General features: G+C 43.9%; 2 protein-coding genes across 6 annotated transcripts in view; both read left to right on the plus strand.

The window, feature by feature from the left end:
* Nucleotides 1–1,611: 1,611 nt before the first annotated feature.
* LOC148107517 (uncharacterized) lies at nucleotides 1,612–22,734 on the plus strand. Of its 2 annotated transcripts, XM_087857013.1 has the most exons (3): nucleotides 1,612–1,895; nucleotides 11,237–11,313; nucleotides 22,592–22,734. In XM_087857013.1, exon 3 carries the CDS (start codon nucleotides 22,615–22,617, stop codon nucleotides 22,732–22,734), a length of 120 nt encoding a protein of 39 aa, XP_087713139.1. In that variant the 5' UTR covers nucleotides 1,612–1,895; nucleotides 11,237–11,313; nucleotides 22,592–22,614. The 2 variants fall into 2 exon arrangements, with proteins under 2 accessions (XP_087713139.1, XP_087713137.1); XM_087857011.1 differs by lacking the exon at nucleotides 11,237–11,313 and having other exon boundaries at nucleotides 1,618–1,895.
* CILK1 (ciliogenesis associated kinase 1) overlaps nucleotides 22,727–25,464 on the plus strand; it is a 34,296-nt gene continuing 31,558 nt past the window's right edge. For all 4 annotated transcript variants that reach the window (XR_015722266.1, XR_006780545.2, XM_087857010.1 and 1 more), the window contains exon 1: nucleotides 22,727–22,864. Coding sequence is in view for 2 of the 4 variants with exons in the window: in XM_087857010.1 (XP_087713136.1) it covers nucleotides 22,764–22,864 (101 nt within the window). In the remaining 2 variants the exon portion in view is untranslated. The remainder of the gene's footprint in view (nucleotides 22,865–25,464) is intronic.

Here is a 25,464-nt window from a genome sequence, read left to right on the forward strand (position 1 = left end):
TGCTGCTCCCCCTGCTTGTGCTCTCTCTCTCTGTCTGTCACTCTCTTTGTCAAATAAATAAAATCTTTTAAAAATAAGTGAGTAAGTAAGTAAGTAAATAAATAAATAAATAAATAAAAATGCTGTTCTGTTTCAGTTACTAATTTTCTATTTCAGACCAGTATCCACTGTATCCACTAGACCTCAGGTTTGTATTAACCTATCATGTTTACAGGATTATAATTTTTCTGACCTAAATCACTTACTAGCTCAGTGGGCCCTTGTTAAACGTAGACCAAGAGAGTCCCTGTATTTGCTGAGTAGACTTGCTTGGACAACTGGATTTGACTAAAACTGGTAATTTTAGATACTTTAAAAATCACTTTTCATGGGAGCAGTATATAATGTTAGGCTACCCGTCTTGACTCCCTGTCTTTCCATTGATAAAAATTTTCAATTTTCGTTTGCCATATGGTTTGGTTGTTATATAGGCAAACACAAAGATAGACAAATGTTACACATTTGCCAAGTGGCCAGATGATCCTTTCCCATTTGGGACAGGAAGTCTTGTATCTTGTGGGTCTCTTCAATAGGAGCAAAAAGGGAGAGGGATTCAGGTCTTTTTATAGATTCTATTAGGAAAAAACAATGCTTTGAGTTCTTAGAATTCAAAAATAAAAGGAGAGAAAATCGATATGGTGATGAGCTGGAGAATTTAAACACAGAGAAAGATCCACAGCCTGTAAACGGGCTATTGCTTTATTGATTAACATTGTGTTGCATAGGGCAGTATGGTTCCCTGGACCAGAAGTATCAGCACCAGAATTCTGGGAACAAGGCCCAGCAAACTGTTTTCACAAGCCCTCAGATGATTCTGATGCCTCCAACTAAAGTTGCCCCCTCTGCTATGGGCATGAAACTAGTTCTGAAAAATATAAAGTCTTGGGGCAATTATGTAAATTTTAATCAGGGGCCTTGAAGCGGTTTTTTTTCGTCACTTCAGAACCAGTCCTTATATGGATGATTTAAGGTAATGTCTACAATATAATTTATGACACGAGTGTGTTTAACACACAAGTGTAAGTGCTAGATTACACGCAGAGGACAATTGTTGCGTAGATCATATCTAGTCCGTTTCCCACCTGGAAAACAATCCAGTCTTTCAAACTGAAGTTTCTAACTATAAAACTCTACAAGTTCAAATAAATGTTAACGGGCAATCCGTTGCGGTTTTACTTTAAAATATCTTCATTGCGGTAAAACATAACACAATCTGCCATCTTAACCATGTTAGAGGGTACATTTCAGTGGCACTGATTTCATGCACAATGTCGTGCATCCCTGGTTACGTTTTTTTTCAAGCCGGGAAAAGGTTTTCACCATGATTACCTGTAATGAAATGTACTTAGGACGTGTGTCCACCGCCTCCATTTCTAAATCTTGATACCTGATGCAGCCGACCTGCAAAAAGGCGTGCGCGTGGAGCTGGGGGGCGCACGGGCGGTCAGCGGGCCGCAGGGATCCCTGGGCTCCGGCGGCTCCGGCGGGGAGCGCAGCGCGGCGGCTCGGCGCCCCCGGGCGGCCTGGACGCGTTGCAGGGACGCGCAGGGCCAGCGAGGGGAGCTGCAGGGTAACTTTTCCCAGGGAAAGCTGCCGGTTGTCCCCGCTAGAAGCCTCCCTGCCTTTTGTTTGTTTTTCTGCCGGAGGCTGGAGAGCTGCCGGGTTCCTGCTGCTCCACCATGCGCCGCGCGGCCCGTGCGACTCGCCGGACCTCCCGGGCGTCGGTGCACGGACCGCTCGGCCTGTCCTAGCAGGGGTCGCCCCCATCCCCAGTTCCCCTGCGGGCCGCTGCGCCCCAGTCGCCGAGGAGCTGCGCTCACCGCAGGGGCGGGCCCCCGCCTGGGTTCGCGGCGCCAGTAAGTGGGGCCAGGGATTTAGGGGCTTCTGCTGGGTGACCTGTCACAGGGGGTGAAGGACTGGAGCTGCGGAGGGACCTCTGCCTGGGGCCCCCGCGAGGGGCTGGAGGAGAGGAAGAGGCTCATGGGCTGTAGTTTCTCTCCGCGGTCATGTGGCTCTCTTCCTCTTGGCATGGAAACTCCGGGTTGCTCAGAGTCTGGAAGATTTTGATGGGTGTTTACCTTTCGGTGTTAGGGAGGGGGAAGACCCTCGCCCGATGTTAAGCCCCTTTAGTGGGATGTGGAGGACTTGTTCTTGGAATTTTCCTGACTAGGCCTGTGGCTGTCCCACATGGGGTCTTAGCAGGAATTCTCACATGTTTATGTGCAACCATTTTTCACTGGGCTTCTTTCTGCTCTGGTTTCTTCTCACTAACCTGAGTAGATGTTAGGAGAAGGATGTTGAAGGATTTTTCCAGAGCAACCGTTTCTTTTGTAATGGGCCTTTTCAAGTCTGACTTGGATACTGACCTTGAGGGCTTTTACTTTTACTTTTAAATATAAAAGTAGTTTAAGGCGTTATTCTGCAGAAGAGAGTATTCATTTCTACGTACGATTAAGTAAAGATCTGCTTTTGCTAAAGCTGGGCTAGGCTGAGGATATACTGTCTTGAATTTTGCATGCAAGTCCAGATTTCTCCAAGGTATTGGGACCTGTGTTTTTCATATTGGCCCCGAGCACTCTTCATAGCAATAGAAGTTTGATAACTACACTTTTCATTTCTTGCATTTTCCAGTGAGTAGGCTTTCAGGATGTGCCCCAATAGTGAATTGTACTGTTGCTGAATGTAAAATTAAAATGAGCTTGAAATTTGTGTAGTCAACATATAAATTATTAAGAAGAATTTGTGTCTCAGCCATATGCTAGCTGTACTAGGAGTTAATGTATGCATAGATATGCACATTTGAAATTGTTTCTGGACAAAGCGCTGCAATTTGGTAAAGAATCCTTTTTTTTTTTTTTTCTAAAGATTCTTTAAGGCCTTCCTATCTATCGGAGGACCAGTAATTGTAAAACACTAGAAAGTGGGTGTAGAAATGAGAGCAGTGCTGGGATCCTCTATTTAAAATGATATCCTGTACCATTGCCCCCTTCCTAAGGTCCAGCCCCCTACCTGACTCTGCCTACTTTCGATTTTCCCCCTTTCCACTTTGCCTTGCCCCGTCTCCGGAGTTAAAGCTATTGGCTGGGCAGGAGTGGGCAGCCACGTTTTTTAGTGAGATCAGTTTAGTTTTAGATGATGGAGGGATGTGTTGGAGGTTTGATGGAGCCTGTCTGTGCTCCTTGCCAAGGGAACTCAGCATTTAGTCACACAGAAGTACTTTTTCTCACTGAAGTTTCTTACCTATGGGCTACGTGTAAATGAGCTCCCAGGATAAAGAACAGGTCTTTGGGGCTTTTGTTGACTGTGCAACACCATCAAAGCTCTTTTTATACTTTCATTGTTTTATTCTCAGTGCCTTTTGAGGTTCCTAGGAAAGGTGGAAAATCATGTCAAAATTGAACCTTTGGAATTATCTTTAACCATTTTTTCCCTCATTTCCTTCATCCTTTGTATCAATGAGTCACCAAGACCTTTGAAATGTGATTTATACAGACGCCTCCCTCCATATTCTAATCCAGAACCTCACCCTTCCTCTCCTGCAGACTGGAGCAGCCTATTAGTTGGACACCCAAACCTGGCTCTCAATTAGTCCTCAGTACCTGTTTGCCAAATGAATGAATGAATGAATGAATGAGACACTCCCCTTTCTGTTCTCTTCAGCATTTGTTGTCTCTCTGATTTTTCTAAACTATCACTTCCTCTACTCTGTTCTTGCCTTTCAACCTGGTTCCTCTCCATTTGCTATCTCAGGTCTAAAATAATTTGCCTGATTTTTCAAGGCCTTCATAATCAGGCCTCACCCCTCCTATCTAAATCCTGTTTTCAGTTCAGTGTACATCCCCAGTGTTCTATGCCATTTGGTCTTGCTGTCCTGCTAAGGGGGCCGGGCTCATTCCCACTGCAGTGTCACTGCCCAGATTGCTCCCCTAGAAATTCCCTCCCTCTTCCCCACTCTCCCTGGCAAATCTTCCCCATCCTCTGAGAAGGAACCCAGACCTTCCTCCTTCCTTAATGTCTTCTCTAGCTACTCATTTCTCTTCTCTTTATTTTTTTTAAGCTTTTTTTTTTTTTAAGTAATCTCGACACCCTACGTGGGGCTCGAACTCACAACCCTGAGATCAAGACTCCTACACTTTCAAGACTGAGCCAGCCAGGTGCCCCTCCCTTCTCTTTCCTTAAAGTCTTAAGATACTTGTCTGTTAATCCTTCATGATATTGGCTGTATTGATCTCTAACTGGTTTAGGTTATTTTAAGCCTCTTCAGGGCAGAAGCCATAGTTTATGTGTGGTAATGTGGTATCTTGGGCTTTGGAGTCAGGCAGAGAATTGAGGTCAGGGCCTGATTCCACTCATTTCTCCTGTGGCCTTCTCCTAGCATTTGGAAGGAGGGGAAATGCCTCCCCCAGCAGGTGGTGGGTGTGAAGATGGTCTATGGTGCCTCAACAGTGCCTGACATGCCTGACCAAAATTTGCTCAAACCCCGCCCCCCCCCCCCCCAACAGTGACTCAGTGACTCAAAGGGGCCTGAACATTTAGGACATAGTTGGTAGGTATTTGTGGACTGACTTGTAGTAGACAACAAGTCATGGCTCAGTATGGACGCCCAGAGGACAGGGCAACTGCGCAGTGAAGCCTCGGTGAGTATTATCCTGCCCTTACTTAACATGGCTTGAGCTGAGGTTATTCCTGGCTACAGCTCTGCTTCTGGGATCTGTTGCTGTTTTTCCATCTGAACCTTGCCAGGAACACTATTGCCTTCTAGTTGTGTGTGTGTGTGGTTTTCTTCTCTCACTGCTCCTGTTGCAGAAAGCTCCTCCATTTCATTTTGCAGGATCTTGCTGAGTTGGAGCTGTACCTAGCCCTTCTATTTTTCTGCTTGTGGGGTGTGTGTGAGTGTCTGTATTTATGGCAGGACTCCATGCCTGGCACTTTCTTGGCAGAATTCTGGATACAGTGACCTTTCTGTGTATGTTGATCCGTGAGCCTGTGAGTAGGGTCTCACTGAACTGTAAATTCTCTCACTGGAAGTCTTTGCCAAGCACAGTGTCCTGAGAGGGGCATCCGACTGGAGAACTAGAAAGCTCCTCTCTTTGGACGTCAACACGTGCGGCTGTTTGGGGGTTATGATGCAACCATATCCTAGGTTGTGACTTCGCTTATCCCGAAAGAGCTCTAATGTTATTATCAGTACACATGTGTTCTGGAAAGTGACCTCGTAAAAGCAACTTGGTAAAGCAAGTCATTTTGTGGGGCAAATTGCATTACAATGCTAAGTGTTATGGCAGGAAGAAATCAGAGATGTCTTTACTTGCAGGCAAAGAAGTAAAAGAAGCAGCACAGGTCTTCTCAAGATGGTAAAGAAAGCTGATGTGGACGTTCACACTCACCCTCTCTGCTCCTAGTGAGGTGCTGTGGGATGTTAGGAAAATACTACTGTTCCGCCGATCTAGGGAAATACTTAATCCAAGTGGAAAGCTTCCATTCCTGATTTCCTTGCAAGGAAACTGAAGTGTCCTTGCACAGTGAGTCAGTGCCTGACTCACTGTGCTTTGAAAGTTGAAACCTTCATAGAAAGAGTGCTTGTGGTCAGGCTCACCTGTGCAAGGGAGGTGAAACCCTGTATGTGCGGACTTGTGAAGTTGTCTCCGAGTTTGAAGCTAGTACATCATCTGCCCCTTCTTTTTAATATGTGGTTCAGGATTAACAATACATTTACATACTTTAAAAAGACTATTAGAACACTTCTTACATTCACATATTTAAAAATATGCTACTCTGAAGATAACAAAGATTCTATTCATGTTAATTGGGTCTCTAGGTCTCATCCGTAGAGTGAAGGTATTGGATCATCATTAAAGTCCCTTATAGGGAAAAAAAAAATCTAATTCTGTAGTCTAAAGTGTCCTCACCCTTTTGCTCTATCCACGTTGAATTCAGGTCCTGTTGAACTTAGTTAGCGTTCAATCTATACTGATTAGTATTGGGTTATATATCATCCTACCTTAATTTTTTCCAGAATTTTTTTTTAAGGTTTTATTTATTTATTTGACAGAGAGAGACAGCAAGAGAGGGCACACAAGCAAGGGGAGTGTGAGAGGGAGAAGCAGGCTTCCCACCGAGCAGGGAGCCCGATGCAGGGCTTGATCCCAGGACCCCAGGATCATGACCTGAGCCGAAGGCAGACGCTTAACTGCTGAGCCACCCAGGCGCCCCCTGGATTTGAAGTTTCTTGTCTTAACTCAATTTTTTAAAATGGGAGGGCCCCAATAGTGCCTCGCATTTCCTTTGGTACTTTTTCCACCTTGCCCAGAGCTGTTAGTAGCCACTTGATAAATGTACAGTGATGGCCAAGAACTTGTGAGAGCCCCATATTTGTGAGAAACGTCAAGGTGAGTCATATTTTACCTTCCTGTAGCTGTGATATGACCTGTGATAAAGTGCTGAGAACAAGTGACTGCCCTCCTGGTTACTATGGAAGATAATGTCCCAGAGCCAAAGGTCAAGTATTATGGTGTAACATCCAACTACATGTTTGACAATATCATGAAAGTTACTGTCTGCATGAACTTGTAGTTCCCAGAAGATAGTAATTAATGGTGTTGGCTTCTTGGATGCTGCCTTTGCTCGAAAGTAAATGTATTAAAGAGTGATTTAACTCAGACAAAACCGAGTGAGAAAAAAGATACATATTCCTGCATATTATCTTAGCTATTAAAAAACAAATGTTTTCGTACATTAGTGTAAAAATTCATAGAAGGACTCATAATTTTTGTGCCCTGGGCCCCCACATAATCGTCCAGTCTTGCAAAGAAGGGAGGTACAAGGGGATGGGTTGGCAGTAGGACTGCAGTTGGTGGTACAGGAGAGTCAGCAGTAGTGAAAATTACCCTTTACAGACCCATAATATGCTCCTTCATTAATTTATTCATCAACACACATTTATCGTGAGCAGCTGTCTGTGCCAACTGCATGCCAGGTCCATGTGTAGGTGCTGGGAAGAGAGTTATGAACTTAATAAAAATTCTGCCTTCAAGGCATTTATCTTCTCGGGAGAAACACACTTTGTATAACCCCATAACCCCTAGAACCCCAGTGTACAGAAGGCTTATATGGAGAGGGCCAAATGTATGTTTATATGCAGATTTCCTCTGTTTCAGGGGTAGACAAATTGTGCTTTGGAGGCATATTCTGCCTGCTGCCTGTTTTTTTAAATAGACTGTGTGGGAACACAGCCCATTCATTTCTGTACTGTCTCCGTACTTTGGTGCTGCACTGGTGGAGTTGAGTACTTGTGACAGAGACACAGTCCTCAACGCCTTAGATATTTACTAGCCCTTCACAGCAAACGCTTGCTGACCCCCGCCCTATTTTACTGCTTATAGTAAGCCTTTACCTCTCCGGTATGTTTTACTGACTTGTTGTGATGCCAGTGAAGCATCTTCCATTGAGTGAGATCAGCTCCGAGTTTAAGATTTTCACAGCCCTTGAGATATATGGTATGTTCTCGTTCACCGCCCCCCCCCATCTCCACCTCAGCCTGCCCTGCCCCTCCTTCAGCCACAAGGCGGTACTCAGGCAGGCCGCTGGGCCTGACTGTTGCCACCCTCGACAGCCTTCATTGGTAAGCTTGGGGGGACTGTCCCCGAGCTCATCCACAGATACACACAAGTCAGTGTAAGTTTTTTTCCTCTCGCTCTTCTGCGTTTCATGCTGACTGCAGCTCCTCCCAGGCCCCGTGAGCCACCTATAGTGATGTGCCCTCGTTTAGAAATAATCTACAAGTGACTGAAGGCTTTTTTTGGTTCAGGGCAGGAGCACCCTTTGGTACAGTAGGAGAAGCAATGGGACGTCATGGATCCTTCTCGTGGTATTAAGGACCCTGGTGCATGAGGCATTCTTTGCTCAGAAGTAGGGTGGAAGGAGGAGAGGGAGAGAGAGCCATGGAACGGTGTCTGGGGAACAGCAGAGGCACACCAACTAGCTAATTTTCTTCTCCCCTCACTCCAGTTGCTGCAATAGCTAAAAGCATCTTGAATGCACGCCTTTGCCGAGGTAAAAGCAAAACAAATTCCAAGTAAAGAAGGTTCGTTTGGCCTTCTAGCTTTGAGCTGCTGTCCCCAGTGCAAAAAAAAAAGTGCTAATCCAAGAGGCAAAGTACTTGGAAGACATTTTTGCTGAAATGAATATGGGCAGAAAGATTAGGCCCCGGAGAGAAAAATATAAACACAGATGTGCTATTTTTAGTACCCTTTTAAAATAAATTAACAGGATTAATTTAACTCTTGTAAAGTTATGACACATTTGGACCCAGAATACGATGCTTAGTTACCTGCAGGATAAGGTAAAATGGAACTCTGAAGTGCCATGAGAAGGGCCGTTTAATGATTTGGCACATATTTCAGCTTTCCTATGAGGACAGATAAGTTTCAGTGTAACACAATTAAGGCTGCGGGAGAAAAGCTGCTCAGAAGGGGCCGAATTGAACAGGGCCAGTGAACCACAATTCCCAGACAAGACCAAGTTTGTGTACAGTTTTCTGTGTTCTCTCTTAAAAAATTAGTAACTGTCACATTTATTCAGTGACGGTCCAAGTTTCAGACTGACAAACGGACTACCGTTGTCCCTGCCTCCAGCCTGTGTTGCAGGCCGTGAAGGAGCTGGGTAGCCGGTGTGAGCTGCTGGCCGGGGGCAGATGTTCTTGGCCTCCGCTGAGGACTGAAGCTGAAGGGAGGGAATTGGGGCAGATCGCAGGAAGGTTTTCCCTGATGTCACCTAGCTGGAGAAACCATGACATTTGTCTCAAAGATTTGCCGGAACTCTGCAGGCAAAAGAAAGCTGTATGTCTGTGTTCGTTGAGGACAGCTTTGCCCAAAGGCCAAAGGCCTGAGCTGATGATGTTGAAGAGGACTTTCTGTGATTCCCTGCGACGCAGTAGCACCAGCGTTAGGGTGGGAGGGCCCCGGCGGCCTGCCTGCGTCAGCCTTTCTATGGCATTTACTATTCTTCCATTCTAGAATTTCAGAGCATTTCAGGTCAGGTCAAACAATTTGGTGATCATTACGTTGCATGTGAGGAAATAGCTCTATGTTGGGATATACTTACCAAGGGTGTACAGGAAATAAATAGCAAAGACTAAATTCAAATTTTGACCATTGGAACAATGAGTTCCTACAGTGTGCAAGTGGAATGTGAGGTGTAAGGGCACAGAGATGAAGGAAGCACGGTGAGTGTCCTCTCAATGCTGAGCGCAGGCCTGCGTGTCACTGACCCCAGAGAAGGGCTGGCAGTGAGGTGGGGACAGGGTGCTATGGTGGCTGGGGGAGAGAGCTGTTAGCTGGCCTGTTGTGGGACGGGAGGCTCTTGAGGTGATGTTTGAGCTGAACTAAGGGAAGAGAAGGAGTAGATGCTGATCTGGGGGCCTGGCTGAATCAGCGGGGCACTGTCCCCTCTAACAGAGAGATGTCGTGTAGCGTACAGGGTCGCTCTGGGCTACTACCTTCCCTTTGCTAGCTTTTGTGCATGTGACGGGGAAAGTGGAAACACTGGTCCATTTTTTTTTTTTTTTTTTGGACAAAACTAACTTGAGTCCTGACACAGAGTCCCAGGACCACAGATCATTAGAGCAGGAAACCACCTCACTTCATCAAGTCCGATTGCACAGAAAGTAAACCCAAGGACCAAGAGGTACTCCTAGTCACAGGGGTTGGTGCCTGTGGTCCTACCCATGTGGTCTGGACGAGATCGAGCAAATCCTGAGAGGACCGATTTCAGTGATCAAACTGCTATCTTACAAATGATGTATATTTTACATCCCAATCTCTCTATATACTCTGTTATATATCCTATAAAGGAAAACCAAGAAATTGGACCCAGAACATATTGGGCCTGCATCAAGTAGCATTATGGGAAAAAGTCTTCTGTTTAATGTTCATCAAAAGACGGGATGTGTTACCAAAAAATGGGTGTGTCAAGAGCATCTCAGTTTTTGCCAGAATAATGGTTTGGGACAATCTACAATATGTGACAGAGTCATAGAAAAACTTTACTGTTTGAGTTAAAAAGAGCATCTTTAAAAAGAGCACTAAATGATCCCAACAACAGTCTTTGCCCAAGAGTGGTGGGGGCGTGGGTGGTCAGGGTTTCCATCCTGGGTGGGTCCCATGATAAAGGCAAAGGCCGACGTCTCATCCCCGGTATTAAAAACCCAAGGAGGGGGCTCCTAGCCGGCTCAGTCAGTGGGACATCTGACTCTTGATCTTGGGGTCTTGAGTTCAAGTCCCAGGTTTCGTGTACAAATTACTTTAAAAAAAATAAAATAAGTTCAAAAAAATAATAATATAAAAATAAAAACTTTTCCTTTAAAAAAAAACCACACAAAAATCAAGGAATGGTGATTGTTCCACAGGACAGGTGAAGGCATTCAAACATCACTGCATCATTTGCTATTTAAAAGCAGTCAACAAGCCTGTGAGATCAGTCTATGTGACGATGCGTTTGAGTTGAAACTGGGACCCAGTCCCTCTTTGTCTGCATTCACTTTGCCTCCATTGTAGACAGTCGGTGCTGGGGAGGTCCCTGCTGGGTTCCCTGATGTTTTATTGCAGAACGAGGCCAACTAGAGCATGGCCACATCACTGGTTTCCATATTTGGACTTTGAGCTACAAAGTACTTCCAATTCCTCTCATTCTCACATCCTCAAAAGGTTTCATGATCTTTGGATCTTTTGCAACCTTTCTTTTGAGTTGGGTGCAGTCAGCCTGGGTTCCTATCTCAGTTCTGTCACCTACTAGTTATATAACCTTGGGCAAGTCACTTGTGTCTCAGTTTCCTTATCTAGAAAATTGGGGGGAGGCGGGTTGGTGATCACAGTACCATGGACAAGTTCCTTGTGCCTCAGTTTCCTTATCTGTAAAATAGGTATAATAATAGTGCCTACTGGTGGAGTATTGAGAATTGAATGAATTAATATATGCAAAGCACTTGAAATAGTACTATACACATACCAAGTATTTAAATTACTATCATCACTTTCCTTTGGGCTTATTTGATATATTAGGAGGCTAAGTGTGGATTAATTCTGGTGGGTGCTTTATCCAAGTTAATTCTTGGAATCAGAGCAGTATTTAGAGTACTGCCCATCAGCTGGTAGCTAATTCCCAAGAAAGGATGGGCTGCTGAATCCCATTCCCTTCTCAGGCAGTCCGTACCACGAGCTGTGAATTCAAATGCTGTCGGAGGCAGAGGAAGGAATACAGAAGATTCAGAGAAGCTGGGTATGTACTTGTGAAACAGTAAAGGAATTGCTCTTCTCTTTAAAAAAACAAAACAAAACAAAACATTTTTTTCTTCTCCAGTTTTTCTCCAAACAGGAGCGGTTTTTCAGGCTGTCTTTTACTTTGTCACTTTTGATGGAGGTCCAGGAACAGAGAAATATTTTTCTTTCAGTAAAACAAGTGGTGTGAAGGTACAAAAATAAATGACAACTGAAAATATTGGTAACATTGGATACCATGTGGTATCCATTTTAGGGACAACAGGCAAGATAGGGACTGTGATGAGCCTTGGGACCCTTGCTCAGTCTAAAAGGATGGTGACATTTCTCTGGCTTTTTATTACCATCGAAGGCTAAGGAGCTCATGTTATTAGGTCTTTGGTTTTTCCAGAGAAGCCCCAAATCTCATTTTTTATTAAAGATTTTTAATTTATTTATTCGACAGAGAGAGAGACAGCCAGCGAGAGAGGGAACACAAGCAGGGGGAGTGGGAGAGGAAGAAGCAGGCTCACAGCGGAGGAGCCTGACGTGGGGCTCGATCCCATAACGCCGGGATCACGCCCTGAGCCGAAGGCAGACGCTTAACCGCTGTGCCACCCAGGCGCCCCCCCAAATCTCATTTTTATATGAGAGTCCCTATTTTTAAATATAGACTCAAAGCACACCTCTGAATTCAGTTCTCAGGCTGCTGGTTTGCTACCCCTGGTCCTCACTGTGTGGAGTCTACATATGCTAATGTCATATATTCAGGGATTTCAGCCAGAATTGTGAAGTCTTGTCCACTGTGCAAAATTAGAAATCCTCTCTGTCTTTCAGAGAGGAATGCCCTTGTTCATTGGGTAAGTAAGCACAGACTTCTGATAACATTCCTAAAACACTCAGCTTTGTGTGTTTTTTTTTTTAAAGATTTTATTTATTTACTTGACAGAGAAAGAGACAGCCAGAGAGAGAGGGAACACAAGCAGGGGGAGTGGGAGAGGAAGAAGCAGGCTCATAGCAGAGGAGTCTGATGTGGGGCTCGATCCCATAACGCCGGGATCACGCCCTGAGCCGAAGGCAGACGCCTAACCGCTACGCCACCCAGGCGCCCCAAACACTCAGCTTTGAGTGAATGAAAAGCATCGCTCTGTGATTCAGCTGATTGTCTGAAAGGCTTTGGGACTTACGTTGGAGAGTAGTAGGCTAAATGATATCCCCCAAAGATATCAGGTCCCCGGAACCTATGAATGTTACCTCGTATGGCAAAATAGACTGCAGATGTGATTTGGGGTTTAAGGGATTTGAGGTGAGGAGAGTACCCTCGATTATCTGTGTGGGCCCTAAATGCAAATACAAGTTCTTATAAGAGAGAAGCAGAGGGAGATTTGACACCACCCAGAAGAAAAGGCCATGGGACCCCAGAGGCAGACACTGTAGTGATGTGGCCAGGGCCAGGGAACGCCAGCAGCCACCAGAAGCTGGAAGAGACAAGGAAGAGATTTCCCCCTAGAGCCCCTGAAGGAAGGACCCACACCTCAATCTCAGCCCATTGAGAAGCCCAGTACTGGACTCTGACCTCCAGAATTGTAAGAGAATAAATTTCTGTTGCCTGAAGCCACCAGGTTTATGGTAATTTGTTACAGCAGCCGTGGGAAACTACTGTAGCAGGTAAGGAAAACTTTTTATATGGGTAAATGGCATGTCCTCGGCAAAGAAATTAGCTATTATTTAGAGATCGGTGGGCCCAAAGCCTGGAGATTCCTAGCCAGTGGTTCACAAAGTGACTTCTCTTTACTTGGGCACCTATAGCAACCTCGTGGTCTCCACCCCTCCCAGGAACCTACCCCACCTGCCGGGTCTCCTGGTCATTGTATATGGCCCACCTCCTTCAGCTCGTCGGATCTTGTGTCTCAGAACTGAGCATAGTGCCTTGTGCATAATTCTTCACTTGTGTGATATGTTGTGGATACTTCCATTTTTTGAGCATATTTCAGATATTCCTGAATATCTGAAATAAATATTTGTATAATTTTTTAAAAGATTTATTTATTTATTTGAGAGAGAAAGAGGAGGAGTTGCGGCGGGGAGGGCAGAGGGAGAGGGAGGGACAGTCTTAAGCAGACTCTGTGCTGAGCGTGGAGCCCAACGTGGGGCTCGATCCCGGGACCCTGAGATCATGACCTGAGCCAAAACCAAGACTGCACCACCCAGGTGCCCTTAAATATTTGTATACTTCTATAAATATATATATTTCACATATTTCTGTATTGTGCAACATGAATGTGGGTAAACCTCACAACCATGGAAAAGACTACTTTGCTTTTTACCAAATTGTAATAATTGTAAAATGTTACCAATTGTAAAGAACCCAAAAGTAGAAACGTCTTCTGTTCATGTACTGAGATCTCACTAGAATGACTTACAGACACAGTGTTGTGGAGAGGAGCTGACAAGACGGGCTGGAGAGGAACCAGAATGATGTGACTGGTTTGTTTTTATACTGAGTTGAGACTTGAGTTAGCGACAGTTAAGAGCCTAGTTTAGCTTAGTGGCTTTGGTTCTAAACGAGCATTCCAAAACAGGGAGTTAATAAAATACCCTGCAGTACCCAACTTTTTATTTCACATATGCATTCTACACATTTGATGTTTGCTTTTTTTAAAGAACCGACTCTGTAGATGTAAATGTCTCTCAGGCATCAAAGAGGAGTGTAGTACAAATAGTCATTAGTATGCTGAAACTGCTTTCTTAAAACTCAGACTGAGAGTTCTACGATTTCCTTGGTTGCCCTTAACTTAAACTCCCTTGTTCCGTGTGGTAAGTTTCACTATCAGCAGCACATAGACTGGGTCCCACGTGGGCATCAGAGCAGTCTTGTCCATTGGGCCATTATCAGAGGATCTGCAGAATCTGGGTTTAGGTGCCATCTGTAGAGAGTCCTTGTCTGGGAAGACCATCTGCCTACCATGGAGGGACCTTCAAGGCCTAAGAGAAGGTGGGTTTGGATAAACCCTGGGGAGAAGGAAGCCCAGTCCCAGTTGGCTAGTTGTCTAGGCAACCCTGAGTGACACCCAGGGCCATTTTGGACACTCATCCTTGTTTCACCCAAGATTTGTAGTCATTTGTTCTTCCAAAATGGAAGCAGATCATGGTGGATGGAAAATGAACCTTAGGCTAACAGAATTACCTTCTAATTTTTCTCCACCTATATTATATTCCTCTTTCAGTCTTCAAAACCATGCTGGCTACAGAAGTTCAATCGATTGGTAGATTGAACTATCATCTATCTATATAGATAGAATTTTGTATTTTATCTCTTAAATCAGAGTAGCCTTAGTCTACTGTATCCAGAATGCTTTCAGCCATACTCAATGGAATATCTAACATTGGCTTCAGGAACAAAGACCTTTAATTAGATCATATAACAACAAATCTAAGGCTGGTATTTTCAGAGATCATGCAGCAGCCCAACGCGATCATCACAGACTCAGCCTCTTTCTTTCTTTTTATCCATTCTCCGCAGACAGGATTCTCATGGTTAGAGTTGATGTCTCATAGTCACTAAAAGGCTGTCTCAGCCCTAATTACTACAGTTTTATGCAACCATGTTTAAGGCAGAAACATAGAGCAACCTCTTTGTCAGCTGTCTTTATCAGGGAGGAGAGTCCTTCTCAAAAGCCTTTCTTTTTCCCTTCCCAGCTCACTTTCCTTTCCATCTTACGAGTGAGAGCCATAGTCCCATTCCCACATAGATTTCAGTGGCAAGTGGAAATGCTTTGCTTGGCATAGACTGATCAGAGTTCATGCCCTGGGGCTGTGGGAGGTGGCTGCCATCCCTGATTATGTTGGATCCTGAATAAAATCAGGGTTTTTGAAAATTAAGCAAGAAGGGCAGCATTGCTATTGGGTACATCAGCAAAAGCATCCGCTGCCTCCCCTTCTTTTTTCTAGTGCATTGTCCATTGCCCTGTTGTTTTCCCAGAGCAGCAGTGAGGTTTTGTTCAGTTTCAGATTATGACATGAGTCATCATATTTGGGCCACCACAAAAATGGCGAACAACTGAAAATACTGATCTCAAATGTATTTAACCACTTCCTGCTGGGATATGCCCAGAACTGACCGTGGGTGGACGGATGCTTCTTGTGTAATGCTAATTTGAATAATACCACTGCATTTTTTGAGTATGGGAAATAATTCACTAGAATAGAGACCAGTAGGCTCAGACAGTGGTCAGGCTCCTGCTCTCTAGATCCAGACATGGTACAACTAATCCTTCTTTCTTACACCCCTCTGTACACTTGAAACAATGATCGTGGCTCCCCAATTCTCTTTTACTTCAAGTATTCTTTCTTCAACTACTTTTCTTGTGCTTTTATTTAGGCCCTTTATTATGTTCTTTAATGTCTTTCTTGAAGTTTGTCACCCAAAGTTGAAATGACCAGAGTTGTGCAATGTATCAACCTTGTCTGAATGCTGTGCTCCTAATAAGAGCTCCAATAATGCATTATCTTTGGAAAAAATAAACAACGTTAGAACTACTTGTACTGTCTACTGAGCATCTGAGCATCTCCAATGAGAGGTTTTGTACATATGTCAAATCCTACACCTTAGAAAGCAGAACCCATCATCTCCGCACCTTGTCCAAGTAACACATGTACACACATTCCATATTCTGAACCTGTGTCTCCCGTATCGGAGAGTCCCATCCAGGTCCTTTGTTCAGGCCTTCAACATGTATCACGTGGACTCCTGCCAACCCTCCAAACTCTTCTCTCTGCCTCTAGTCTCTCTATCCTAACATCTGTGTGGTCTCCAAAGCAATCTTCCTCCTGCCATTTCCCTACTTAAAAGCCCTGGAGAGCTCCTGTCTGCAAGGTAAGACCAAACTCCTCCATGACAAATATAACCCCTTCTCAACTGGGCCCCACCCTGACTTTCTTTCTTTCTTTTTTTTTTTTTTTTTAAGATTTTATTTATTTATTTGACAGAGATAGAAACAGCCAGCGAGAGAGGGAACACAAGCAGGGGGAGTGGGAGAGGAAGAAGCAGGCTCATAGCGGAAGAGCCTGATGTGGGGCTCGATCCCATAACGCCGGGATCATGCCCTGAGCCGAAGGCAGGCGCTTAACCGCTGTGCCACCCAGGCGCCCCCCCACCCTGACTTTCTAGGCATTTCCTGCCATTTCCTTACTGCCTTAATGGTCTTTATGCCTTAGCCCCATACTTCACAGCCTGGTTGCACATTAGAGTCACCTGGAAAGCTTTCTTAACTACTGAAACTCATTTCCCCACCCCTGACCTGACCCTTAGAGGTGAGGCCTGGGCATCAGTATTTCTTAAAAGGGGATTCTAATGTTCAGCCAGGGATAGAACCACTGGGCATTGGCCGTCTCATGAACACACCAAGGTCCTGTACCACCAATCTTTTGCACATAGTTTCCTCCATCTATAATTCCTTTCTCTCCCTTTTCTGTATAATAAAACCTTGCTCATTCTTCAGAACCTCAGTACTGCTTCTTCTCTGAAGGATTGTCAGATCCCTCCCTCCACCCAAGATTTGGCTGCTCTCTCTACCATATTCTCATAGTACTTTCTGCATTTTTCATGATCATGTCAGTTGTGAGTTATTTAAGGAAGGACCCTTACCTAGTTCATAGCGTGCCCCAAAAGCTTTGTATAATACTTAGCATCTCAGTAAAGGTTCAATAAAATTGTACGCTCTCAACCTGACATCAGTGCCCGAGGAGACACCAGTTTGATCCATTGTACAATCACTATGTAATCACCTGAAATAATGTAAGATTAAAAAGCAGCTATCATGGCATGGTGAGAGTCCGATGTTGCTAGAGTAATTGAATTTTGTGCTATGATAATATGACAGACTGTAACAAGGAGAAGTTGTGAGGGTGACAGTGTGTGAAATGAATGACTCACTGTATCTTGACTTCAACTAAAGTTCTTAATTCTTTCACAAGTGGCTTTCTCAATGATGATCTAGAAGCGTTGTCCCAATTATACAATTTAATTGGATGAGGAAGTAGTGGGATATTACCTACCAAAGAAAGGCTTCTAGGATTAATAATTTATAGATATGAATCAGTAATATAATGCCATTGCAAAAAGAAAAAAAAAGTGGGGGAGAGCCCATATGCTACTGGAATGTACATCATTATTAAGGTTGGTCATCACAGCTCATCAAGGAGATGGAGATATGTGTGAGGATTCAGAGATGAATGCCAAAGATAATTAAAGGAGTGGAAAAAGGTCCTATGAGGAAAGGTTACATAATTAAAGTAGAAGGCTGAGAGACACACATGTGATTACTAATTTCATGTACATACACATTTGTGGGATAGTTTCTTTATATCTGCAAAAAAACGAAGCATGAAGAAATTAGCTTAAATTAGAACAGGCAAGTTTTAGTTGGACATTAAGAAAAATATTCTAATTAGCTGGATTACAAAATGCAAATCTGATCATGTTATTCTTAAGTTAAAAAAACAAAAACAAAAAACCTTGGGGCACCTGGGTGGCTCAGTTGATTAAGCATCTGCCTTTGGCTCAGGTCATGGTCTTGGGGTCCTGGGACCAAGCCCTGTGTCGGCCTCCCTGCTCAGTAGGAAGCCTGCTTCTCCCTCTCCCTCTGTCCCTCCCCCTGCTTGTGCTCTCTCTCTGTCAAATAAATAAATAAAATCTTGTAAAATAAAAAATATAGATGGAGGTAAATATGAAAACGAAGGAAAAGGGAAAACAAACGCAGAGTCAAAAATTGCTTATGCTGTGGTTCAAGTACTCCTTCTGCGTTGTGTTGAGACGCAGCCATGATGTATGATAGTGTTGTTGTTGTTGTTGTTGTTGTTGTTTTAAAGATTTTATTTATTTATTTGACAGAGAGAGAGACAGCAAGAGAGGGAACATAAGCAGGGGGAGTGGGGCAGGGAGAAGCAGGCTTCCCGCTGTGCAGGGAGCCCAATGTGGGGCTCAATCCCAGAACGCTGGGATCATGACCTGAGCCGAAGGCAGATGCTTAACGACTGTGCCACCCAGGCACCCCAATAGTGTTCTAATATTAAGTTTTATTGAATAAATCTACACTTGTATGTCTTAAGCTGAAATAAAATGTTTGCGATATGTATCTTTTTAAAGATTCACTTGCTCTACCATTCTGAGGAGAACTTTCTGAACTTCTAATGTAGAATAATTTCAAACATACAGAAAACTTGCAAGACTAGTACAAAGAATACCCAAATACCTTTACGCACGTTCACCTGTTGTTAACATTTTACCCCATTTGTTCCCCCTCTCTCTACACACACCATACACAATATTTTTCTTCTACCCTGTTGAGAATAAATTGCATACATCATGGTCCTTTACTTATAAGTCCTTCAGGGTATATTTTCTAAAAATAAGTCTATGTTCCTCCACGGAACCGCAGGACAGATATCAGCTTCAGTAAATTTAATACAGATGCAATACTTTTACCTAATCTACTATATATATTCCAATCCTTTCCATTGGCCCAATGATGTCCTTTGTAGTACTTTCGTCTCCTTTGGTACAGGACCCAGTCGAAGCCTATGTTTTTCAAAATGGCAGCCGAGGCCCTCCACAAACACAACTCTGGGGTTCTCTCTCTCCAGTTGTAATCTCCCCACCTCTCCCTCCCTCCCTCCCAGGTTGATGTCTTTGTTTCTGCTCCTTGGACTGCTAGAATGCCTTACCTTACAAAACACCTACTTTTCTTGTTCTCTCAAGCTCTATCTTTTGTGAAGACTTTGCTTATGCCCATCCTCAGCCCAGATGGAACTGACCCAGCTGTGTAAGCCAGGGGACTTTCCCTTTAACCTCTCCCATGTCCTATACCTGAAACCTAAGCATACTTGAAATATCTTAGTGCATATTCATGAGTACATATCTGGGCCCACCCACCACCCTCATCCCCCTGCCATGAGACTCTAAGATCTTCGAAAAAAGGAACAATATTTTATATTCTTTGTGACCCCAGGCTTGAACATAGGGTCTGTCACATAGGAGGTGTTTTGTAAGTAGTTATTAATCAGCAGTGGACTATATCACCGTGAAGGGCTGCCGTAGGAACTTGCAGGGAGTTCGATCCTGTCATGCTTCAAGAGGAAGGAAAGTGCCCCTTTAATCAGGGGCCTTAAAATGGCTCTGGGGGAGGGGAATGAGTTCAGGGTGGGGGAGGTTGGTCTCTGAAAGCTCTCCAGTTATATCATAGAGTATGATGAAATCAGGCATAAGTTTTACATTTAAAGCTTCCCAAAGACCCACACAACCTTCGCAAGAACATAGACTGGACTTCTTTTTCACCCACCTCCCCTCTGGCAACCACAGTTCTTTATATTTAAGAGTCTGTTTTTTGGTCTCTTTTTGTTTTGTTTTGTTTCTTCAATTCCACATATGAGTGACATCATATGGTATTTGTCTTTCTCTGACTGACTTATTTCACTTAGCATTATACTCTCTGGGTCCATCCCATGTTGTTGCAAATGACAAGATTTCATTCTTTCTGGTAGCTGAGGAATATTCCATTGTGTGTATAAAGCACATCTTTATCCATCCATCTATCAATGGACACTTGGGCTGCTTCCATATGTTGGCTATTCTGAATAATGCTGCAGTAAATATAAGGGTGTATATATGTTTTTGAATTCATGTTTTCGTTTTCTTTGGGGGGAATTATTGGATCAGATAGTAATTCTATTTTAATTTTTTGAGGAACTTCCATGCCGTTTTCCACTGTGGCTGCACCAGTTTACATTCCCGCCAGCAGGGCATGAGTGTTCTTTTTTCTCCACATCTTTGCCAACACTTGTTGTTTCTTGCGTTTTTTTATGTTAGCCATTCTGAAAGGTGTGAGGTGGTATCTTGGTGGTGGTTTTGACTTACGTTTCCCTGATGATGAGTGATGTCGAGCATCTTTTCATGTATCTGTCGGCCACCTGTATGTCTTCTTCGGAAAAACGTCTTTTCAAGGTCCTCTGCCCAGTTTTAGTTTCTTTAGTATTGAGTTGTATACGTTCTTTATATATTTTGGATATTAACCCCTTATCAGATACATCATTTGCAGTTACCTTCTCCCATTTAGTAAGTCATGACTGGATTTATTTTTTAAGATTTTATTTTTAAAAAATTTGTAATGTAATCTCTACCCCCAACGTAGGGCTCAAACTTACAACTCTAAGATCAAGAGTCACATGCCCTACTGACTGAGCCAGCCAGGTGCCCCTGGATTTATTTTTTTAATTCCAAACTAATTTTAGACTTCCAGAAGAGTTACAGAAAACCGTACAGAGAATTCCTAGAAATCCAGCTTCACCTGATATTAATAAGTTCTATAACCGTAGAACAATGATCAAAACCAGGAAATTAGCATTGGTACAGTGCTATTAACTAAACTACAGATCTGATTCAGATTTCACCAACTTTTCCACTAATGTCTTTTTTCTGTTCCAGGGTTCTACCCCACGTTGCACTTAGCTGTCACGTCTCTTAAATGCCTCCAATCTGTGACAGTTCCTCAGCCTGTCCTTGCCTTTTATGATCTTGCCACTTTTAAAGACTGTTGGTCATTTGTTTGTAGAATGTCCCTCATTTGGGGTTAGTCTGAAGTTTTCTTATGAATAGATTGAGGTTCTGCATTTTTGATAAGAATACCACGGAACAAACTGAGGGCTACAGAGGGGAGGGGGGTGGGGGAATGGGATAGACCGGTGATGGGTAGTAAGGAGGGCACATATTGCATGGTGCACTGGGTGTTATACACAACTAATGAATCATCGAGCCTTACATCGGAAACCGGGGATGTACTGTATGGTGACTAACATAATATAATAAAAAATCATCATTAAAAAAAAAAAAAAAGAATACCACGGAACAGATGTGCCCTTCTCAGAGCATCATGTCCAGGGTTCATGATGTCATAAGTTTTATTAATGGTGACATTGAATTTGATCACTTGGGTAAGGAAGTGTCTGCTTGATTTTTCCCTATGGAGTTACCATCTTTCCCTTTGATGTTAATAAGTGTCTTAGAGATACTTTGAAACTATGTAAATATCCTGTTTCTCCTCAACCTTTTATCCACTCATACTTGCATCCATCAGTGGCTGTTGTCTGCAACAAATCTTACTGTGGTATTTGCCTAACAGTTTTTATTTCCCTCTTTCCTTCAACATTTCTTGATTGGAATTCTTCTGGAAGGAGAACCTGCATGGACTGGATTTAGATGCAGAATGTCACATACTTCTAATCAGTATTTTCTCATCTTTTGATTTTTCAGATAATTAGTTTGACAGCCGTATTTTCCTCAGGGTGCCTGTCAACTCAGTTGGTAGAGCCTGTGACAACTCTTGATGTCAGGGTCGTGAGTTCAAGCTCCATGTTGGGTGTAGAGCTTACATTAAAAAAACGAAACAAGCAAAAAAACTTTATTTTTATTTTAGCATTTTTATTTTATTAATGTCTACATAAGAGCATTGTCATCACTGAACGTTATTACTATATTTTCTTTATTATAGGCAGATTAAATGACTCCGTTTTATAAATTGCAAAACCAATGATTTGTTATTAAAGAAAACACAACTGAATGACTTTTAAAAGGGCACACCCTACGTACAGACCTTAAGAAATTAGTCGTTCTTTGTTTAGCTTCTGTATGTCTGGTAGTAAAAATAATACTGTAGATGCCTAGCCACAAATAGTTCGTGGAGCACATGTAAATTCCCTATTGGGAGAACTTTAATCTTAACATCTCTTGGCTTTGTTACATTGTAAATCATAGCAGAATTACACCGAGCTCAGTATATTTAGAACAGACTTTTGTGGCTTGGCAATTTTTGTCGATGGTAGTTTTCATGCAGTGTTTGCCCACAGTGGCTGGTCAGCAGAAAAGCCCAGAATTGCAACTGATTCATTTCTGAGTCAGTGACAAATTCACTTTCCACGAATGGTATCTCTCATCTTATAAAAATTAAAAAGAGCATTATTTAGGCCAGAGGTTGGCAAATTTCTTCCATAAAGGTCCAGATCATAAATATTTTAGGTTTTGTAAGCCATTTAGTCTTTGTCACAACTACTGAGTTCTGCTTTTGTGTGTGAAAGCATTTGTAGACAATATGTGAGTGGCCATAACCATGTTCCAGTAAAACTTTATTTATAACAACTGGTGGCCGGCAGGAGGGGTATCGTTTGCTGACCCCTGATTTAGACAATAAAAATACACAAACTAAAAATGTACATTAGCAGTTACCCTTGTCTCTCATTTTTCTCTACAGGCAGAAGACTGATCTTTGAAAATATGTATTTGGGAGATAGTCACGTTCTATTGAATACCTTGTGCTGGTGCTGCCATCGAAAAATCTGGTTACACTCCGGGGAGGCCTGCCGCCTCTGCAGGACTGCACCGCCTCGGCCCTGAGATGAGTGTCCGGCCTGAGCGGGCACACCATGAATAGATACACAACGATCAAGCAACTCGGGGATGGAACCTATGGTTCCGTCCTACTGGGACGAAGCATTGAGTCTGGGGAACTGATTGCCATTAAAAAGTAAGTTTTATTCTTCCACTCACATCAGTTCATCAACTACACATTGTCAGCATCATTTGAACCCTACCCTCTGGGCTTTTCATCATTGAAAAATTTCTAAAGGGGAGTGGGTGGAAGGCACGGTGGAAAGTCTTAGACGTTGATTTCTGCAGGCTGGGTGATTGTTGGCTCTGGAATGTTCACGGCAGAGGTCTTAAACACATTCCTACTTTGGATTTGCATAGGGCACTAGAACTTTTTCAAAGTATCTTATATTGTGACATAGTAACGAGCAGGTTTAGAAACATTTTATTGGAAAGGAAACTGTATTAGTTACCTCTTGCTGCATAACAACTTACCCCAAGAATTCATGGTTTAAAACTACACACATTTATCAGTTTCTGTGAGTCAGGAGTCTGGGCAGGGCTTAGGTGAGTTCTTTACTTTAGGGTCTCTCCTGAGGCTGCAGTCAGGTGTTGGCCAGTGCTGGGGTCTTCGCTGAAGGCTGGACTGGGAAAGGATCCACTCTAGGCTCACTCACGTGATTGCGGGAAGCATTTCATACCTCCCTCCCTCGTGGTTGCACTGAGAACCTCACGTCCCTCCTGGCTGGTTGGCTAGAGGCTCTCCTCGGTCCTTTGCCATGTGGGCCTCTCCAAAGAGTAGTTCACAACGTGACACCTTGGTTCAAGACGTGGGGGCCATGAAGGCCATAAGAGAGGCTTCTACCAAGATGGAAGTCACATCTTTTTGCTTTTGTAAACTAATCACAGAAGTGACCTCCTCTCACATTGCTGTATTCCATTGGTTAGAAGCAAGTTATTGAAGGAGAGGCGTTATCCCAGGCTCTGAAAGCTAGAAGGTGGGTGTCTTCAGGGACCATTTTAGGGCCTGCCTACCATACCCATCTATGTCTAGTCACTTTCTCAATGTCCCCAGTTGGATGCCCTGCGGACATTTCAGACTCATTATATCCCAAACTGAGCTTTTATCCAACATTTTCCCTCTCTTACCCCAAACCTGTTTTTCCTTCGGTGTTCCCTCCCCATCCCTTCAAAACCTTCACGTCCTCCTAACCTCCCTCTGTATGCCCACCCCTGGCCATCTAGACCCTAGATTCTAACTACTATGTATTTATCTGCTCCACCTACTTCTCTGTGTTCTCCCTACGAACCTCCCATTCAGCCCATCACCATTTACTACCTCTACCACTAGAATAATCTCTGTAGGGTTCTTAGCTTCCGGTCTACCCCTCTCCATTCCAGTCTGAAGGGATTACTTTCGACACATGAATCGAATTGTCTAAAATCATTTGCACCAAACACTGTGTCCCTGCTGCCGTATCTCATCACCTTGTCCCACCTGACTTCAGTGTGCTGTGGTGTATAGTTCCATGCGCACTACCACACCCCCCCCAAAGCACTTGGGGGACTCTCAACCAGGGTACCCTCCACATGGGCTAACAGAAAGCCCCCAGCAGGACTGAGCGCCAGTTGCACACCTTGGTGTCAGCTCAGTAATGCACACTTTAGTAGGTTTCCGATGTCTGTGTTCCCAGTTTCCCTGCTCCTTGTCCTGGCTTCCTGGAATCACGTCCCAAATAAACTATCTGCATCAAAGTCCTTGCCTCAGGCTCTGCATTCAGAGGAACCCAAACTACAGCATTTTGTAATACCTTCCTATCAATTTTAGGATCAAGCCCCCAATTTTTAATGTGACCTACCACTGCTGCATCACTCAGCTGCTCCCTGTTTTCTTCAGTGTGATCTCCTGCCACTACCTCCCCTGGCCGACATCTTTCCCCCACTCTGGCTTTTCAGCTTCTTGAACTCCTCAAACCCCTTTCTGCTCCTCGTCTTCACATCGATATTCCCTGCCTCCCGCCTCCAGGGGCTAAATTCTCCTGATCCTTCGGGTCTTAACTGAAAGATCACCTCATTCCAGAAGTGCTTCCTGATACCCTCAGACTAAATTAGTCACTTTGGGGTCTTCTCTCACCATGTCCTGTGCCTTTCCTTCTCAGCACTCCGCACACAAAGTGATGATTAATTGCCCGCCTTCCTGCTGTGATGTCAGGTCCACAAGGGAGGCCCCTCTCACCGTTGTATCCCAGTGCCTGAGAAAGCCCCTGCCACGCGGGAGGGGCTTAAGAATATTTGGGGCATAAATTCCACCAGCAGACGGTGTGACATTGGGGACAGAGTGTGAAAGTGAGGGAGAGAGTTGGAAGTTGGCCTCTTATTAGCCAGCAGGGAGACCTTGGGCGAAATCACGTGACTTCTCTGTTTCTTCATTTCCTCCCTTGTCCCATCTATTTCCCGGAGCTGCTGGAAGAGTCCAGTGAGACCATGTGGTTCCCGTGTGATGAAAGATAGAACCTTGAAACTTGGGTTTCTGGTTAGCCCATAAGGTTCTCGTTCTCTCCCCTCAGGCTATAGGCCGGGGTTGGCAAACTCCTTCTGTACCGGGGCCACACGGTAAATATTTCAGGGTTTGCAGGCCACGTGGTCTCTGCCCCAGCACGGTTCTGCGGTCATGTAAAAGCAGCCATAGGTCACGTATACATGAATGAGTGTGTTTGTATTCCAGTACAACTCTTCATGGAAACTGAAATTTGAATT

This window comes from Ursus americanus, chromosome 29, assembly GCF_024610735.1.
Source record: "Ursus americanus isolate L20-20 chromosome 29, mUrsAme1.1.p, whole genome shotgun sequence".
Taxonomy (NCBI): domain Eukaryota; kingdom Metazoa; phylum Chordata; class Mammalia; order Carnivora; family Ursidae; genus Ursus; species Ursus americanus.